This window comes from Topomyia yanbarensis, chromosome 3 (genome assembly GCF_030247195.1).
Source record: "Topomyia yanbarensis strain Yona2022 chromosome 3, ASM3024719v1, whole genome shotgun sequence".
Lineage (NCBI taxonomy): Eukaryota > Metazoa > Arthropoda > Insecta > Diptera > Culicidae > Topomyia > Topomyia yanbarensis.
The window spans coordinates 151,693,361-151,712,957 of NC_080672.1; the positions used below are offsets into that span (position 1 = coordinate 151,693,361).

Consider the following 19,597-nt stretch of genomic DNA (forward strand, 5'->3'; position numbering starts at 1 on the left):
GCCATGAACATCCCACCAACTTGGAAGTAAATGATTAAGGGAGGCTTTGAATTTGAATCATGGTTGAACTAAAAGTTGGCATTTGAAAATGAAAATTGAAATGTACATAGCAAAAAAACAAATAATACCTTCTGCTCTACTTTGACGCACTTCCTCTTTGCGTACTGGTCAAACCAATATACTCCAACTTTCGGGAAAAAGGTTATTCCATCAAGGTAGTAGCATTTATTTAAAACATTTTGAAATTGTAACATTCCCGATCAGAAGAGCATAACAAAACAATAATACTATTATAACTAAGGTTGATATTTATATCAGCTGGGGTTATATTCAGATAACGGGATTGAAAGTGAATTGCGGACGGTTTCTATATTATCAATATTATATCATGATCTGTTATGAAACGATCAATTTATGAATTGATCGTTTGTTACCAGATCACTGTCATAGATGATTATATCTAATATAGTTTCTATTTAATCTTTTATATTTATATAATTATATCTCATTCAGTTATAACTTTGATAAAATCATTTTATTAGAATTTTGTTATCATTAGCCACTTTTTAGTTTTAGTTTTTGTTATATTAAAAAAACGGATTAATAAACAGGTTCTGTTTCAAAATATTTTTGAAATGAATAACTCCAGTTGTTATAAATTTTTTATGCCCTTCTGATCGGGTTCCCGAACGAATTATTCATTGATTTATATCGCTACTTACAAACTGTCGTGCCGTCGGTTTCTATACATGAGTGCAATGAAGTGCCAGGAATGCCAGGTCATATTTCTTGAAATCTGTTCGCAGCCTGCTTAACAGTCTGTGCAAATCTGTTTTAAGGAAAACGTACAAATTTGTCTCAAAACAAGAAGTGGCGACTTTTTTTTTAGTTTTCACTCGAGGCAAAAATTGAGATATCTGTGCTACTCCGTGCATTATAACAGAAAACTGTGAAAATCTGTGAATTAAAGCAGAAAATTGTGGAAATCTGTGAAGTTTTAAAAACTGCAGAACATTGAAAATCTGTGAAACATAGATTAATATATGTACCTGGCATCCCTGGCTGCAGCACCACTTAGCAGCTAGATTCGCTGAAAGCTGTGAATGTGTGGAAGGTTCTAACTGAAACATACCCTTGTGCGCGGTGGACATGAATTTCGTTCCTCTTGTAAGCTCACCCGGGGATGTCAATGTTTTTGATCTCTGCTGCCAAATACATCTATATTATGTTCCGGCAATATGAGAAATTGCTATTTGAAACATATTGCAAAAATTCGTCACGCACCCATTAGAAGTGAATATTGAAATTCTGTGAGGTCTACATTTGTTTGACGAAATAAATAAATAAAAATGTATATATGAGAAGTAGTTGTAGAGAATGAAGTTTTCAAACCAATTTTACTAGAAACTCGTCTTCAACTAAGTTGTTTCAGTGTGCTATTGCAAATAAGTTTGTTGATGACGTCAATAGATTAGAAACGTTTAAAAAAGTATTCATTTCGCTTAGTATGCATACTAACATTGTAATAGTTTCACGATTTAGGTTAACCGAATCCTGTCAGGCTTAGAAACTTTGAAGAGCTAATTGCATTATCCTGTGCATAGCTGCGGGGTTCTGAAGCACTTTTCGTAGCAATTCGCATCGTTGTAATGTAGATCAGCTGTAATTCCGTCGGTATAAAAAAGTATAATAGTACAGAGCAAACGAAACATAACCGACGAAACGAATTGAAACCCGCATATTGTGTTGGAATATGTTAATAGCACTAGCCTTACAAAGAAAAACAAATATTTATCATGAATACGCGAATTTAAACAACGTATCGTTCCTTTATCGAAAACTTATCTGTACTGACTTAATAATTTCTTGGAAAAAGAAGAGCCTAAACGTTGCATGAATGCTCTTGTGTAATTTGTATCAAATATGTGAAAATTGTAGCGAGTCTTTGGCCATCATTCGAGTTGAATATAAATCCTGAAGATCGACTATCATATCACATCGCAAAATTTAGACAGTTGCCGATTGTAAGACGGAAGCAAGTTTTGCGACAAGTTTACCGGAGCACGATCAGCTTGTTGATAAATTGACCTCGCTCCAGACCTTTACATTCGTTCGCTGTTATTTGTTACGGTAGGAAGGTTGAATTGATTGACCGCTTCTTCGTTCCACCCAGCCCATTCGTTTTCTGGCTAGCCTGGATAGCGATGCTCTCATAAATTTGATGAGAAGCTTATTTAGGTACGAACCGACTAGTTCTAGTTTTCTGCTGCCGGCAAGCAAATATCACCATCTCAAAAGTCATAGCATCAGACGGGTAGACGTGCCAAGAATTTCAATTCTGATCGTCAATGGTTTACCCGTTTGGCTCGACTGATTTGACTGGTCTGGGTTTGAGTTGTGGGTCCCGAACCGGGTGTTGCATAGGTCAAGTGGCACAGTAATGAAAGTAATTGAGCTCATTCAAATTGAAGCACGTCTCCCACGGTTGAGGCAAGGGAGTTCTGCACCATCGTGTAATATTGCTACTTCAGTGGCACTGAATGGGTAAGTACATGTGTATCTGTGCTCGGTGGTCGACGAAGGAACATGACTAGCGTACATCTTCTGCAGAGTAAGCGAACCAATTCAAAATTGCACTGGTTAATTGGAGGCCTCTTACAAATTGAAGAATGCTACTCCTACATTTCTGTTGGAAAGTGTTCTCTTGTACGAAATGCAAAATCAATTAATGATTCAATTCTTGCGTGTTGCATATTGGTTGGCGAGGCGTTTTAATAATTCGTACCGTCAATATAGCATCAACACACATTGTACCTCATAGTATGAAGCCCAAAATTTCTCAAACTGATCACCCAAATTAGGTGAAATTAGGGAAAAGGACTGAGTCGTGAACCGGGCTGGGTTGTGAACCACCAGCACTTTTTTCCTGTATGACCAGTATCGCCATCGGTCTGCATATTTTTTATTTTATCATGAGCCAGTTTTTGTCCTAACACAGAAGTGTATAGGTGCTTGTACCAGTTACAGATGTTGTATTGACAATTGATCGCGAAAAGTTTTAGAATGTTTTTACAGTGCTATCCAAATGGTTGAATTTGTCCCGAAACGGGGAATGTTACACATATTTGCGTTATGGCTGGCTTGTGAACCATTAGGTGGCTGCGTTATGTATTATTCGTTTTTCATGCTAGATTAGTACCAGAACTGGCAAATACCAAATATGCGGGTTTTCTTCCTACGGCGACAAATTGGAATAAACCAAATTGGTGCATGAAGGGTGCATAGGATAAACGAGCCTTTGCTAATCTTATTAGTAAAGTCGTTATACTATTTCTTTGATTAACCAGCATAGAATGAATGGCTGAAAAAAATCAAAAAGTTTCGACCTCACAAACTATTTTTGGCAAACCTACAATTATGTGTGTCGTTTTCTCCGAATTTTATCAGGATTTGCCAGATGGTTCACAACTTAGCTACTTTTGTGATACAGCCAAAAATTATGTCCACCAAAAGTTAGCCGTAGAGGCTTACGCTTCGATCTAAATACAAAGCTGTCTAGATAAAAAAAAGTTGCGTTTTTTGTTCAGATTTCCAACAGTATGTTGAATTATTCGATACCTTAATTCTGTAAAACGATGCAGTTCAAAAACCAAACTTGGTTCACAACCCAGTCCTTTCCTCTGCAATGTTAAAGGAAGATCCACTTTTCGGGAGTATTTATCATTGCAAAATCATGCTCTTATTTTTGACAGAAATATTACCATTTAAACTTTTTAGTCTCTATAGTTTCGAAAATTTTCCACGGTTTACTCAATTGACGATTTTAATTATTTCAACGGCAATAAAATCGTCCAGATCCTTCGTGATTTTTTGACATAGAAAATGTCTTACTGCACTATCTGGGGCAGGATGTCACTCTAAAATCTTAAATCAAACATTGTCACGTTTTTGCGTCACTATATTGAACCCTAATAGCTTTGTTATTGATGGACGGATTTCCGTCTTTATACCAACAAACAATTCGACAATAACTGAAATTGTGATTTATTGCTATACTCCCATATATCAATCAATCTATACCAGGCAGAGCCGTCAATAGAAAACACCTAAGTGACTCAATCAGATACGAGAGGCTATTTATAGAGGTTTTGCTTGTTCGTTGTTGAATCAAGTAGTGTCGCGGATCTCGGTTCAATTCAATCCATAAGAATTGTCCGTACCTGGCGATATCTCAAGAACCGCACAGTCGACTGGAGTAGTTTTGAGTTTTTTGGAAAGAAGAATGAATGTGCTAAACTACAAATGTGAGCTTTGTGTGCAGAAATCATTTGCGTTTGATATGTATCAAGAAAAAGCAATTGAGAAATTAAATTTCATGTCGGTAACTTATCTGTATACGTCATAGAATTTTTGGGGTGGTCTCCCATGGGTCACGTACCATGAACCTGACTTAAAATTTAGTGTAGTTTGAAGATATATAGTCCTCATCTTGCGCATTTTTGCTACGAAGTTTTGTGACGCCTAGCTCAAAAATCTTCTTACAAATTGGTTGCCTAAACAACATCATATTAGTTATATTCCTTGTTTTTTTGGACGCGAGTCATGTTTTTTTTTCCTTTTTTTAAGGTTTTTAGGAACGTGCCCAATGGAAGATAGACAGAGAGAGAATTACCGAAACGGTGACAATTCACCTTTTATTGGACACACTGAGAAAATATATGTCCTCAAGCTGGAAGCGAACCGCGATCTTCTAGTCTCTAGTTGGGTGTGTTAACCACTCCAGCTTCGAGGAACTGTGATGATGTCATCACAGATTCTCAACAGTATCTGTAGCGTCAATCAATGCGGTTTGAATACTTTTGCCATTAAAAGTACGAACTTGATTTCTGAAATTCCATTTAAATTCAGCCAAAAAATTCAGTGACTCGTGATAAAACTAGTGATCGTGTCACTAAGTTAGTGTCCGATTCTGATGGGACGAAATTGAAACGCTTATACCATAACTAATTAAGTCATAGTTTTTGTGTCCACGCAAATATGTGGTTTAAAATAATTTCTCCTTAGTTGAGAAGACATAGTTTTACCTAAAATAGTGCATATTGCATTGGCTTGCTAAGCTAAACCCAGTTTCGACTTCATTAATTTTCATGGGCTTAATCAGAACTCCTTTTCTTGCGGGACACCACTTACGACTAGGAGATTGCTCAGAAACACAAATAGTGTTTTCGTTTCGTCCTGTCACTAGGTGGGTGTCGGATTTTGATGAGACGAAATCGAAACGCAAATTCTATAACTAAATTGAACATTCTCATATTACACCAAGCCTACTAAGACCCAGGAAGCAGATTGCGTTTGCCCAAAGTTGAAAGTAGTAAAGAATCATCTCAAGATGATAAACGTGGATCATATCAAGACGGAACTGGAATTCACTAGCCTATCGGGGTTTCCATCATTGTTAAAGGGACAAGTTACAGATTCTTGCATAGTAACATCACGAAGTGCACAATTTGCCAAGCCTTCATAAAGCCATCGTGAGATCGTTTCAAAGATTACCCATTTTCACTGTTATAAGCTATTTAAAGGCATTGCTATAAGCTTCTTATAAATATTGACCATTGATTATTCCAATTATTAATCAATTTCGTCAATATGATTAACGTGTGTATGTTTTTTATCCGTTATAGCATATAATTGAGGTATTATTTTTAGTAGAATAGTGTACAGGAGGATGGCGATTTTCATTGCAATTGTCATACACATCAAACAGGAAAATTTTTCGCGCTCGACTTTTTTTATATGAAAATAAAATTAGTGAAAACGTATCAAGTCATCGCGAAGTGTTTGAATCTATTTGTCAGTGTTCCTGTTAAAAAATAAATGCCCATTTCTATATCCACCACTAAGCCTATTTCGATTGATTGGGCGTTAATTGCTGGAAAATCGAAAAGTGGAAGAAAATTTCAAAATATTCTCCAGAACCAGTATGTCTATAGTACAGAATAACGGACAGGATATTTTTCTTATTAATTATATTTATTAAATTTACTATACTCATTTAATTATTTCAATCCACTCTTTCATTTTATTCACTCAATGCTAGTTGCATTTTTTCATTTTATTTATATATCATTATATAAGATTCATCATATTTGTTATACATTCATTCTTCTCATTTACTTTATTAATGACAGGTATTATTATTATTTTCTTTTCATTTCTTTCACTGTACTCAATGACATAATTATTTATTGGAATGCTCGGACTGGATTATATTTAATATATACATGATTTTTATTATATTCATACGTTTAATTTTATTCCCTTTAGAAGCCGTCCATATACCACATGGACAGTTTAAGGGATGATAGGTCCACACTGTCCAAGGAGAGGGGGTGGTGGTATGAGAATTGTCCACGTGGACACTTGATTATTTTTCCCTTTTAGAATGTAAAACCAATTTGCACCATCATTGGCATAAGCGCTTGCTTTCTTCTTTCCATTTTTTCCCAATAGTAAGAAGCACCTAAATCGCACCTATAGTTCTGTAACTTACGTCACACCTCTCAGAAACATTTGATCCAATCTGTAATTTCATCATTCTCACTATTTTTTGGTTTTCATAACTTGTTACACGATGTAAACTGTTTTTGTGAAAAAAAATAAGTTCTGCGGACAAAGTTTAAACGAAATATATTTTTTACATTTCCTATAATAGAAATGCATAGACTTTGCTCAATTTTTCAAGATTTTCTCCGAGATCCGGAGGCCGGGTCTTATGTACCAATCGACTCAGCTCGACGATTTGGTAAAATGTGTGTGTGGGTATGTATGTGGCAAACTTTCATTCGTGAACCGGAGAAGCATTTGATAATATGTTTTTGCAGATTAATCCCCCTACAAATGAGATGTTTTCATAAATTCGAGTGATTTTATTGAGATGATTCCTTCAGCAAATTTGTACCTCATGCTTGTGCGAACAACTTTACTGAAGACGCCAAATATCTACGTTGAATAATTTAAAAGTTATAGTATGTTGTTTGTGGATGACCCTTTGTTGCCTATTTATTATTTAAATAAGACAAATTTTAGTTAAAAAAAAATGTAAAAGGATGATATCAAGACATTTTTCGGTCCCCGCCAAACCAAAATAAATTCTATTGAAGATAAAATTTATTAAAAGAGAATGGGGGATGGTTGGGGGTATGAAAAAGTTCACGCTTGTCCATGGAGAGGGGGTGGTAATATGAGAATAGTCCACGTGAATTCTTGATTTTTTTTTCTTTTTTAGAATGTAGAATAAATTTGCACCATCATTGGCATAAGCGCTTGCTAGCAAATCTTCTCTTAGGAAGTAAAACGATAATGAAGGTTGTAATAATGCATGGGAGGATTACTTGGAAGCATCCATTGCAAGAAATATTCCTATTGCTTAAAATACTCTTGTTTATAACACTACACTGTCGAACTCAATTCCACAAAATCCATTATGAAGTTACAAAAAGCACATATTTACATCACACATACTTATGTACACTTTATTTCACAAGAACATATCATATTTGTAATATAAAAGTGGAGAGAAAAGAGATTAAAGGAGAAGTCGATCTTACTCATATGTGGTGACGGTTTTACCCGTAGTGCCTGGTAAAGCACCTTTGTTTTCCAAGTTTTGCAACTAGTAATTAAAAAAAAAAACAATAAATTTTCGAAGCGCTGGCAAAATTAGACATTCGTAAGAACTTTCTAAAGAAGAATTCTGCACAGACATTATAATTTTATTGGTTTTGTGGGGGAAAAGGGTTACGCTTAAGGCGCCGGTTTTAACCATAATTTCCCTTCTGTAACAATATTCTGTGTGTTGTGGGCGGCATGTTCTTAGGTACTAAAAGTAGCAAATTTGGTTTCTCTCGATTCAAAGAGAGGTACAGAAGACCTTATTATTTCATTTTGATATAAAAAAATTGGTTAACAATTATACAAAATAATAACTTTTCGAATCGGAATCGAAAATCACAAACAATCTACGTCTTACAATTTCCTTGGGGTTTAGTTTGCTAAAATCGGTCAAATAGGTCGCCCGTTGTATTTTTTTAATAAGCGGTCTAAAAACTACAAAATATCAATATTATGGCCAAAAATATTTTTGTTTTCTCTTTTTTATGCATAATCGTTGGCCGGGGCGGGGTGTCATTATGCATTCTTCCTGGTCGTTTCCGAGGTTCGACCCTACTAGAACGGATTGATTTTATTATATGTTTGTTTCGGCCCAGACACGATCGATAGTCTGCCAATTTCCTGGTCGCTTCGTTCGCTGAAATTCAGCAGACGAGCCTAACGAATATCGGAAGTTTGAGAAGGGTCTGAAAGTGACAGGTAAAAATATTTAACCGTTCCTCACTTTTTTCTCGTTGGATGGCTTCTGATAGAAGTTAGGTGCAAAAAATAACTCCGGGGGTGGCGACCGTTGAATGTCGGCACGAAATGAGGTGTAAAGAAATATGATTGACATTTATTTTGGCTCATATTTCACCCCTAATGTGATTCTGGCCGGGTTGAAAACGCAGGCCATTTTCCTAGCGTCGTCCGTGTTGGGCATCGTTGTAAGTGCCTATGGTTGATGTTATGAAAAGAATTTCAATAAGTAGTTTGCTGAGTACTCTTTATGTGATGTCGGGCGTCTACATTCCGTGAATCATATCGTTTCCGGATTTATTTTTGCGGTTGGCACAATAAGGTGCGTAATCGATATTTATTTTATGGAAATATTAGTATAATGCAATGGATACGTTGTCTATTGGAACCCTTGAAAAGATCTTCCAATCTCTTCTGTAATATGCATTAATAAGCGACTTCCTAACCAATCACGAACGGTCGCATGTAGGCAAATTTAGGGTGGGTCGGTCGTTCGGTTCCGACAGCATAAAGTGCTAAGTTACTTTACGCTTCTCTGGGCATGTCGCAAGCTCAGGTGACTCACATTCGATAAAATGCCAAAATATCATGACTCCTGCGGTAGTAGATAAAAGTTTCGAGTCGTCGGGAAACTTTAAGCTTGGTCATGGATATGACACTATTCCACGCTTTTCTAAACTTTCTTCCTTCACATCCGTGCTCTTCTTTGAGTACTATGGCTCATAATATTAAAAATACTTCACACTTTCCAGTCCCTTGCTAACTGAATGTAGTTACAACATAAACATCTGTTTTATTTCACCTAGTGGTGCAATAGTGCCTTTCTCGTGTCATAGTTTCTCCAAACTATGACTCCATGGCTGGCTATGTTCAATACAATTGTGGCAAGGTTTATTACATTCTTATTATATTTTGCACCTATTCACAATGGCTCGCCAGCCACGAACTTTATGAGTTACGTGTCGACGCTGAAGCACTTGAAACACAAAAATATAATCTTTATTTATCTCAATCAGCATTACTTCAATGTTACCTTCTTGCTAACTAATTTTGACATGCGGGGGTGGGTATGCGAGAGAGGTGAATAACCAATTACCGAAACACCTCCTGCTCGTTTTGGTATGCCAGATGATATTGGTGGTGTAAGGATGATAGCGTTGAGGGGAGGGCGTATGAGGGATGGTGGTCTGATGAAAGTGTAACAAGGGGTGATCTGAGGGACGTTTAAATTACATTGCGGAAAAAACTCCGTAGAAAATAATCCATTGGGTATTTTCTCATGAAAATTTGAGTAGAAGTAGTTTAGAGTGTATTGTTTACACTGTATTTTTATCGCTGTCAGTTTTTCGAAAATTAGACCAAATGGCGTCATCCGAAAAGCAAATCGTGCATTGATTTAGCGCAAGCATCAGGGAAAAAATTCTCAACTCTCTGACATCGACAAAAACCACTCGAATATTAAACGTTACTACCAAACTCCGAGCATCGATCTAAGGAGAAATGTGGTCAGAAAGGATGTTCTATTAGTGATCAGAATAACAAGCGTGTAGTGAAAGCGTTTAAGCGGAATCGCAATGCTTCGGCCAGAAATGTGGCCAAAAAGTTGAATCTGTCAAAGTTTTTCGTTCAGAGAGCGAAGGACCGAGAGGGACTGCATATGTACAAAGTGTAGAAGGCTCCGAATCTCGACGAACGGAAAAATATGGTGAGAAAGTCACGGGCCGGGAACTGTACACCCAGATGCTGACGAAGCCTCATTGTCTCATCGTGGATAATAAAACTAGGCGGACTTCCGGCAGCTTGTAATGTTGTAAAGAACCTAATGAGTGAAGTTCAGCGTAAGGTGCGAGCCTACGATTATGGTATTAATTTTGAATTAAAAATTATGCCCAAAGTTTACTAATGGGTTATATTTTATTGTTTGAAAGTGTCAAAAGGGTCGATCCACTAGGTAATTTTCTACAGCTTTTTTCCGTGATGTGATTTGATGTGAGACACCCTTTACTGTCTAATTTTCGTTTAAGGAGCTGAACTAATTTGATTTATGATTTTTTTAATTTGATTTGTGCTAACTTTCCAAAGAAGAAATCTGCATAGACATTACGTTCTACTAATTTTATGAATTCGTTAAAGCTTTATATTTTTTGCTTGAATAATTTTTTAAATGTTTTTTTATAGATTTTCTATAATTTATTTAGTTTTATTCGTGTAGAACTCGAAACTGTGATCATCCTACATCTAGTTGGGTGCCTACTTCGCATGAGTTCTGCAAACTAATGAATGATCCAACAGTGATAGTATTGGATGTTCTCCAACCGTGACAAAACGTTTCCGTGATCGCAACAATCTTTATTGTAGATTTGTTAAAAATCTCCTAGAGAAAACGTAAGCGGTAACAATGATTTTGTAGGTAATTATTAACTTACGTTTAGTTTTCCTTCGTACAGTACTCAACCTCGCCTGACCTAGGAACATAACCTCAACTGAACCCTAGTAATGGCATATACATATATGTTAATTTCAATAAATTTCAATTCATTATAATTCACGACTAATATTTAAATGGTACTCTTACCAATTGATTTTGATGATTGGTTACTAGTTCACGGTTAATTTAATATTAAATATAATAATTGAATTTATCTGATAGCAGTCAAACGTTTGGCTATAGCTATTTGACCGGAAACCACTAATTGACATTAACTAACTCAACGTCGAATGGTTTGACAGTTTCCATGTTGAGATCTGTCGTTGAGCTTGTCGTTGTGGTATCAAGCCTTGTCGAGGGGTAGTCCGATGGATTACAATACTCCCCCCTAGTATGACGTGGTGCCAGTCACGGATTACTGTCGTTTTACCCGATGTCAAGGACCGCTAACTTAACCGCTGGGCGCTCATATATTCCATTCACAGTCTGAACTGTGGCAGATCTTACTTGGTAATCGGCTACGAGCTTCACGTCAATCACTCTCCCCTTGGGCCAACAATTTCTTGGTAGGTCGGGATCGACAATGATGACCACGTCTCCAACCGCAATAGGCTTAGTTTTAGAGAACCACTTAGATCTCCGAGTAATCTCAGGAAGGTAAGCCCTAATCCAATGCTTCCAGAACTCATTGGCGCATACCTGCGAAATTTTCCATCCACGAATCAGTCCCTGTGCGCTATCGTCAATCTTGGTAAGCGGCTTGCACCCATTTGATGAACCTAAGAGCAAATGATTCGGAGTCAGCACCATGCCGTCATCTAGTGCTGGCACATGGGTCAATGGACGACTATTGATGATATTCTCAATCTCGGTTAGGGCATTTCGCAGTACTTCGTCGGTGAGTCTTTTCGATGCCACGACTTGTTTAAGGTTCTTTTTAACTGATTGCACCAGCCGCTCCCAGCATCCGCCCATATGCGGAGAGACAGGTGGAATGAATGACCAGCGCGTACTGGTGCTGATGAACTCTCTCATTATGCGGTCATGGTCTACTTCCTGGCTGGCGATTTTCAACTCCTTATCAGCTCCCTTGAAATTGGTTCCCTGGTCGCTGTATATAACAGTGGGTACACCTCGTCGTGCCATAAAGTTACGCAGTGCTAATATGCAGGAGGAAGTTGTCAACGAGTGAGCAATTTCAAGATGGACCGCCCGCAGTGTTAAACAAGTTATCAGTACTCCCCAACGCTTTTCTGTTCTTCGTCCTATAGACACTGTGAAGGGGCCGAAATAGTCCACGCCTACGTAAGAGAAAGGGCGCGAAAATGCTGCCAGTCTTGCTGGTGGGAGGTCTGCCATGAGGGGAGGCTTTGGTTGTGCATTTCGAATTTTACAGGTATTGCAACTGCGTCTGATTTTGCCATATGCCACTCTGATCTTGGGTACGTAAAATTTTTGTCGAATTTCATTGACCACGGTCTCGTGATTTTGGTGGTGAAAGCGTTCGTGGAAATCGAAAAGGATTAATACAGTGAGCCTATGGTCTCGTGGCAGCAAAATTGGGTTTTTCGCTTGCGCGGAGGCAAATTTACAATTATCAATCCTACCGTGGGCCCTTATTATACCTTCCACATCTAATATGGGAGAAAGGTTGAACAATGTGCTTCCTTTTGGCATAGGTACTAAGCATCGTGGTTCAGCAGAAGACATCAGTGAAAACTCTGCTGGGAAGGCTTGACGTTGAGCTATGCGAATCAGGTAGTTATGCGCCTTACTTAGAATTTCCTGGTTCAATGGAACGGCTTCAATGGGTAGACATTTCGCCTTTTTGTACAGGTTATTGGTGTATTGAAAAACCCAACCAACAACTTTTAGCAGTCGCTTCCAACTTGAGAAATCTTCCGGATTCACAACTGCAGTTACCGCAACTCGATGAGATAAGAGGAATGCTGGACGTAGTTCTTCGTTGGTGTTGTACATTATCCTGGTATCTGGTTGCCAGATATCTTCTCGACCCCAAATGATGCTTGGACCCCGAAACCAGCGGCTGGAGGATGATAGATCCGGCTTCCGATGCCATTTAGTACCATCATCCGCAACGTTATCTTTCGTGGAAACCCACAACCATTCACTAGGATCAGTTAACTCCAAAATTTCGCCGACTCGATAGGCCACGTACTGAGTGTAACGTCGATGGTAGGACCTGAGCCAACCTAGTACGTTTCTAGAGTCTGTCCAATAGACTCGACGACAAACGTGAAGAGAAAGAGATGCTTCAATTGATCTAGCTAATCGTGCACCGATGAGTGCGGCCTGTAGCTCAAGTCGGGGAATTGAGACGAATCTTAGCGGGGCTACCCTCGTTTTAGCGCCTACAAGTGAGCATTCAATTTGCCCAAGTTCTTCGAATCTGAGATACACTGCAGCCGCGTAGCCTGCCTCACTCGCATCCACGAACGTATGGAGTTGTACATTATTCGTAGAGTTTGATGAGGTATTGAAACGATAGCATCGCGGTACTCGTACGTTTTCCACGTCCGGTAATACACGCAACCAGCGATGCCATTTTTCCTGCTGCGCCTCCAGTATAGGCTCGTCCCAACCGACATTTGTCCTCCAAACTTCCTGGAGGAGAACTTTTAAAAACATCAGAAAGTGCCCTATCAACCCAAGAGGGTCAAAAATCATCATGAGAACTCTCAGCATTTCTCGTTTTGTGGGAGGTTGTTTGCCGCTTAGTATGTCCTGATCGCACTGGGGTGAAATTTTGTATGTAATAGTATCTGTTGATGTATCCCACCACATTCCGAGTACCTTCTCGATAGAGCTTGCAGAACCGATACTGACGTTTTTTTCTGCAGTTGGTGCATTCTGCAATGCACAAAGTACTTGCTTGGAATTAGATATCCATTGATGCATTTCAAATCCCGCGTTTGCATGTATGAACTGAACTTCTTTCGCAAGACGAATGGCATCCTCTTGTGTTTCAACACTTATGAGCAGGTCGTCGACGTAGTGACCTTTCACTATTGCAGCTGCAGCATCGGGAAAGCGCTCAGAGAACTGGAGCGCGTTGTGATTTTTAACATATTGTGCGCAGCTTGGTGAGCAGCTAGCACCGAAGGTCATAACCTGCATGACATAAACATCTGGTTCGTCGCTTTCAGTGTTACGCCAAAGGAACCGCTGACTGTATTGATCCTCATCTTTCACTAGAACTTGGTGAAACATTTCACGCACGTCGCCGCCGACGGCCACTCGATGCTCACGAAACCGAAGAAGAACAGATGCGAGGGATGTGAGCTGATCAGGACCCGTCATTAACACGGAGTTCAGCGAGACACCTCGGACGGATGCGGCGGCATCCCAGACGATGCGTAGTTTCCCCGGTTTATTGGGATTGAAAACGGGAAATATTGGTAAATACCAAGTGCGTGGGTGTTTTACTGAAACTTCCGCTGGCGTTAGTTTTCTTATATAACCTTTTTGCAAATATTCATGGATTTTATTTCGCATCGCTTCTGCCAGCGCGGGACTCTTGCGCATTCTATTCTCCAAGCAGAGCAGACGTCGTAGAGCAGCTGGTTTGCTGTCTGGAAGGCGAATGTCATCATACCGCCAAAGCAGGCCACTTTCATAGCGGTCGCCCTTACGATGAGTACATTCACGTAATAAATTTGATGCCCGCTGGTCAGCCGATGATAGCAAAGGGTTTTCTGGTTTGGTAATTCCAATTCCTTCGAGAGAGAAATATTCTTTCACTAAACGGTTAAGATCGGTTTCATCTGGTTGATCGCAGAGTGAAACGTGCATACTATGGTGAAGTAGCTCATTCCGTTCCGTAACGACGTTATCGGAGCAGTTCCCAAATACGACCCAGCCAAGACGCGTTTTGGATGCAACAGGTCCGTGGGTACCCTCCTGGCTGTTTATGGGGTGACCTAAACGACAATTATTCATACCGATCAGTAAGCGAGGACGGGCGTTCTGGAAAGAATCAACTGGAATTCCTCGTAGATGCTGATATTTTCCGCGAGGGATTTTATATTCACCGTTTGCCTTGGTAGGTTTAGTTCCTCTACTGTGTGAACGTTCTCTAGATAATAACGCTTCGCTGCTGGTCCGGTTCCAGAAATTTCAACGGACACTCGTCTTGAGCTGGCTTCATGCCGGCACGTATCTCCTGTCCACTTTAACCAAAGCGGATACGGTTCCCCAGGTAGTTGCAGGGTTTCAGCTATTTCCTCGTCTATTAATGTTAGCGACGACCCGTCGTCAAACAAAGCATAGGTTTGAATTGTCATTCGAGGACCGTGTAGAACAACAGGAACTATTCGAAACAACACGGAATCGGTAATTCCTCTATGGGTGTTGCATGGTTCCACTGGACCGGTGTTATCACCACTGTCTTCACCAGCGAGCGCACGGTTTGTTGTAGTTTGATTGATTTCCCTAGTGTCGTTGTGCAGCATACTATGATGTTTGTATCCGCAGCCGTTGACGCCACACTCTTTTCGCGAGCGACATAAGCCGGTGTGTTTACGTAGACATCTTCGGCACAAGCCGCGCTCTCGTACCACTACCCATCTTGATTCTACATCCATACTCGTGAACCTCGGGCAGCGATCAGTAGATGTACATCTTCCGTTGCAGGCGGAACACGCCCTCCACGTGGTAAGGGTTTCTTCGTCGCAACCAGAGCGTGGGTCGGCGCTTTCTGAGTGAGCGTTAACAAATCCATCATTCTTCCGAGTCTTACGATTATAAGGGGTATCACTGATCGCTCCTGTGAAGGGAGAGGTAACGGAACAGGCTGCTTCGACCAGAGTGTAGAGCCAGGAGCTGAATTCACTCAAGTTAACATTTTTTATACACCGACGGTGCGTGGCCCAATTGAGTTTAACCATCGGGGGTAGTTTCTCAACGAGTTCCTGCAGTAATGAAATGTTGCAGAGATACTCATTTAGCTGACATGCTTCTAACGTTGCAGTTAAGTTGGATACGGCGATACCGAAATCGACCAGGGTATTAAGTTTGTCTGCTCTTGGCGTAGGTAGTGCCTGAACCTTCCCGATTAGTGATTGCACTATAATTTCGGGTCTTCCAAACAGCATTTTTAGCGTGTCTATAACACCATTAACATTCTCAGGGTGCAGAAGCCGGCATCTGACGGATTCCAGTGCTCGGCCGCGCAAGCATCGTTGCAGACGCACCATATTTTCTGCCGATGAATACCCGCACATTTCGGTGGTGCTTATAAATGTAGCATAAAACATAGGCCACTCTTCGGGGCTGCCATTAAAGACGGGCAACTCTTTTGAAACAGCCTGCCTTGCTGCAACCTGACCACTTGTTAGAATACCCGTTTCAGTGAAACAATTCGCAGAACACCTTGAATGAATTGGCTCATCCTCTAGGGGCGGCGCTGTCGGTTTCTCGGGCGACCTTCCCATCGGTATACTGTCCAACCATTGCTCGACCTCGTTCCCGGGAACCCCGGCTTGCGATGCTACTTCGCTTCCGGACGCTTCAGACTTCGCTAGATCGCTGAGAAGTTTGCTTTTCTTCTCGAGAAACTCCCGGCGCTTTACTCGTGCTGCTGCGGCCGCTTGTTCTTCCTCTTGTCGTATACGCTCCTCCTCTTCCAATCGTTGCAACTCCATCTTAATCTTTGTTAAATTTGACCGTCGTGAGGGTGTTGTACTTTTTGGTTTTTCTGGAGTCGAATATTCCTTCTTTCCGCTTGCTTTTATTTGCTCCAGCATCATCTTCGTGCATCGCTTACAGCACCAATCTATATTTTCGACGGCTTCGGTGACCGCTGCACATGTGAAGTGTGACCATTTTTGGCAGTAGTCACACTGCACCATCTCTTGGTTGTCGGATGCGTCGCACTCTTGGCAGCTACTCTCCACGACATCGCTCTCCTCGTCAACGGTATTTTTTGTGGATTTCTTGGGCATTGTTGATTATGAGTCCCGGTAAACGAGATTTTTAATATTGGATGTTCTCCAACCGTGACAAAACGTTTCCGTGATCGCAACAATCTTTATTGTAGATTTGTTAAAAATCTCCTAGAGAAAACGTAAGCGGTAACAATGATTTTGTAGGTAATTATTAACTTACGTTTAGTTTTCCTTCGTACAGTACTCAACCTCGCCTGACCTAGGAACATAACCTCAACTGAACCCTAGTAATGGCATATACATATATGTTAATTTCAATAAATTTCAATTCATTATAATTCACGACTAATATTTAAATGGTACTCTTACCAATTGATTTTGATGATTGGTTACTAGTTCACGGTTAATTTAATATTAAATATAATAATTGAATTTATCTGATAGCAGTCAAACGTTTGGCTATAGCTATTTGACCGGAAACCACTAATTGACATTAACTAACTCAACGTCGAATGGTTTGACAGTTTCCATGTTGAGATCTGTCGTTGAGCTTGTCGTTGTGGTATCAAGCCTTGTCGAGGGGTAGTCCGATGGATTACAATAGATAGGGTAAAGTGCATAATTTCACCATACTAAGGAGGGTGACTCACTAATTAATTAATTACACGGCCTACAATCAATGGAATGCGTACAAATTGGCATCAACAGCTTTGCTTCGTTGTTAATAAGCAAGATAATAACATAAATGCGCTGAAAACGGTTAAATTCTCGTGTTTGAGCGCAACGAAATCTCGAATCGAGTGCCCCTATTGTTGCACTACCATTTGATTCCATGCGTTGAACAAAGATGGTAGACGCTGCTCTAACCAACGGCTTCAAATGGATAGGGTGATAATAGACACATGGCGAAAATAGGATCATCACCCTATGTGTAAGAAATGTATCATTTCACTATTAGGTGGATCAAGTTGGGATTTTTCAATTACTTCTTTTAAGATTCTGCAACAATGCCCAGAATAAATTTCTAGGCAGGTTAATGTTGACGGAATAACAAAACTATTAAGCCCGATTCAGATGATACATACGCTTCGGCCAACGGAAAAGAACGCCAACGTCACGTCACCTTTCCGTCAGAATAAGTTGAATGCCCATTCACACGTTCCGTACATCAAAACGTCCCGTGTCGTTCATATTGTGTGTTTAACTGCATGCAACTAATTTTGACGTTCCGTTGACGTATTGCACAACTGACAGAAGCTTTACATATCGTATAGATCGTAATTTATGGATAAAATCATGCTACGCCATAACAGACGGGCTTACACAATAAATCAGTCACATCAGAATTTCAGCTAGTGTTTTCTGATAACCAAATCGAGCCGTGGAATGTGAATAGTATATTTGTTTTTATCTTCGACATCAAGGGTTGTATAGGGGACACGACTACGGCATTGCAGATATATCTTATTCGCGAATGAAGTTAAATGTATCACAACTATCGACTGGCATTCTAGCTTACTTAATTTTAATCTATAACAACTATCTACTTACGTTATAGTTTACTCTCCTGCTCCCATATGTGACAATTTGCTATCAACCCTCCCCATTAAAACATTTAACAGTAACAAAATTGTAAAACCTAGTACAATAATATTCTCTCTGCTATACTTTTAAATTAATCTATTATTTCAATTAATCAATTATCTCATTAGCTGATTGGCATTATGTAGATGATCCATCTAGCAAAAATGGGCTGCTCTGTTCAGAAAATGTAACCAAAACGAGTAGCTTCGTATTAGGACTGTGATAAGGAAACCAAATGAAAAATATTACTGACGCTTTAGTCATGATGTTGCTTGCTTGGCATTAAAGAAACAACTGATTGAAGCAGCATGCGGTACCTCTATTGACAACTTTTCGTGTTTGATTGAGCCACTTAGGTGCTTCTTATTGACGGCTCTGCCTGAAATAGTTATTGGAAATTTTCCTTTTTATCGTGAGCTTTTCAATTTTACCGGTTTTCCATATATTACTTTTATCGCACATATATTAAATTATTACCAACATTCAAGTTAGGCGGCTTGTGTATAACTGATTGAAATCCATCTAGTATTATCGGAGTTATAAGCGTGCAAACCTTTCATAGTTTCGTTACATTGGAGATATTTTAGATTTTAGAATGACGCCTTACGATAGATAGTGTAGTAAAACAATTTTTATGTCAAAAATCAAAAGATTTCCAATTGTCAAATTTTAAATGAGTACGAGTGATAATAATGATAATTGAAGGGACATACAAGGTATGGATAACTTGATGCACGGGCTTGTTAGCAATAACTAAACATGAAATTTGATTCATAAATGCATACGTTGCGAATTTTTAGTATCTATCGACCTGTGATCATCGATACTAGTCAGATTAAAGTCGTATTGGGACTGATCTCCGAACAACTATTGTTTTTTACGGTAATGTTTTCACGCCAAGATCCGTTTGCACCCTCTTATTCTGCCGATATCAGCAGAAGGATGATATCACCCTATAGCCGTCGGTCTAAGGACCAAGGCATGGCATGAGATAGGAAACTAGCGACAACTATGATATTTCACCATTTGACGACTGTTGTTCATGAATGGTCCCCAAGTGTGCTATTATTCGAGGTCTGCTTCGGTTGCCTGTTGACTTCGAAACGATAATTCCAATGTTTTGAAAAGTTTAAATCGCCACAATCGGAGCCAATACAGAGGACGAATCAAACCTGTACTATTATTTACTTTATAATTTTTGCTACCGACAAATCCGTTTAAACAGTGGGACACACAATCGCACATTCATGAAAGCACAGTAAGTTCC

General features: G+C 39.5%; 4 protein-coding genes across 16 annotated transcripts in view; 1 reads left to right on the top strand and 3 right to left on the bottom strand.

Annotated features, from left to right (window-relative positions):
- Positions 1-19,597, top strand: part of LOC131688555 (fat-like cadherin-related tumor suppressor homolog) — a 690,234-nt gene that overhangs the window by 264,211 nt on the left and 406,426 nt on the right. The gene's annotated exons all lie outside the window — the stretch shown is intronic.
- LOC131688558 (uncharacterized) lies at positions 10,726-12,121 on the bottom strand. The gene is made up of 2 exons (XM_058972886.1): positions 10,988-12,121; positions 10,726-10,902 (listed from the first exon to the last, which is right to left on the bottom strand). Exon 1 carries the CDS (start codon positions 11,984-11,986, stop codon positions 11,267-11,269), a length of 720 nt encoding a protein of 239 aa, XP_058828869.1. The 5' UTR covers positions 11,987-12,121; the 3' UTR covers positions 10,726-10,902; positions 10,988-11,266.
- LOC131687319 (uncharacterized) lies at positions 12,460-14,653 on the bottom strand. The gene is made up of 2 exons (XM_058971396.1): positions 12,524-14,653; positions 12,460-12,474 (listed from the first exon to the last, which is right to left on the bottom strand). The coding sequence occupies exons 1-2, from the start codon at positions 14,651-14,653 to the stop codon at positions 12,460-12,462; spliced, it is 2,145 nt and encodes a 714-aa protein (XP_058827379.1).
- LOC131687320 (uncharacterized) lies at positions 14,806-17,307 on the bottom strand. Its single transcript, XM_058971397.1, has 3 exons — positions 17,116-17,307; positions 16,967-17,030; positions 14,806-16,914 (listed from the first exon to the last, which is right to left on the bottom strand). The coding sequence occupies exon 3, from the start codon at positions 16,801-16,803 to the stop codon at positions 14,806-14,808; it is 1,998 nt and encodes a 665-aa protein (XP_058827380.1). The 5' UTR covers positions 16,804-16,914; positions 16,967-17,030; positions 17,116-17,307.

Excerpts from the sequence above, each read along its gene's own strand:
- LOC131687319 (XM_058971396.1), bottom strand. The coding sequence starts at position 14,653 with ATGCACGTTTCACTCTGCGATCAACCAGATGAAACCGATCTTAACCGT.
- LOC131688558 (XM_058972886.1), bottom strand. The coding sequence starts at position 11,986 with ATGGCACGACGAGGTGTACCCACTGTTATATACAGCGACCAGGGAACC.
- LOC131687320 (XM_058971397.1), bottom strand. The coding sequence starts at position 16,803 with ATGCCCAAGAAATCCACAAAAAATACCGTTGACGAGGAGAGCGATGTC.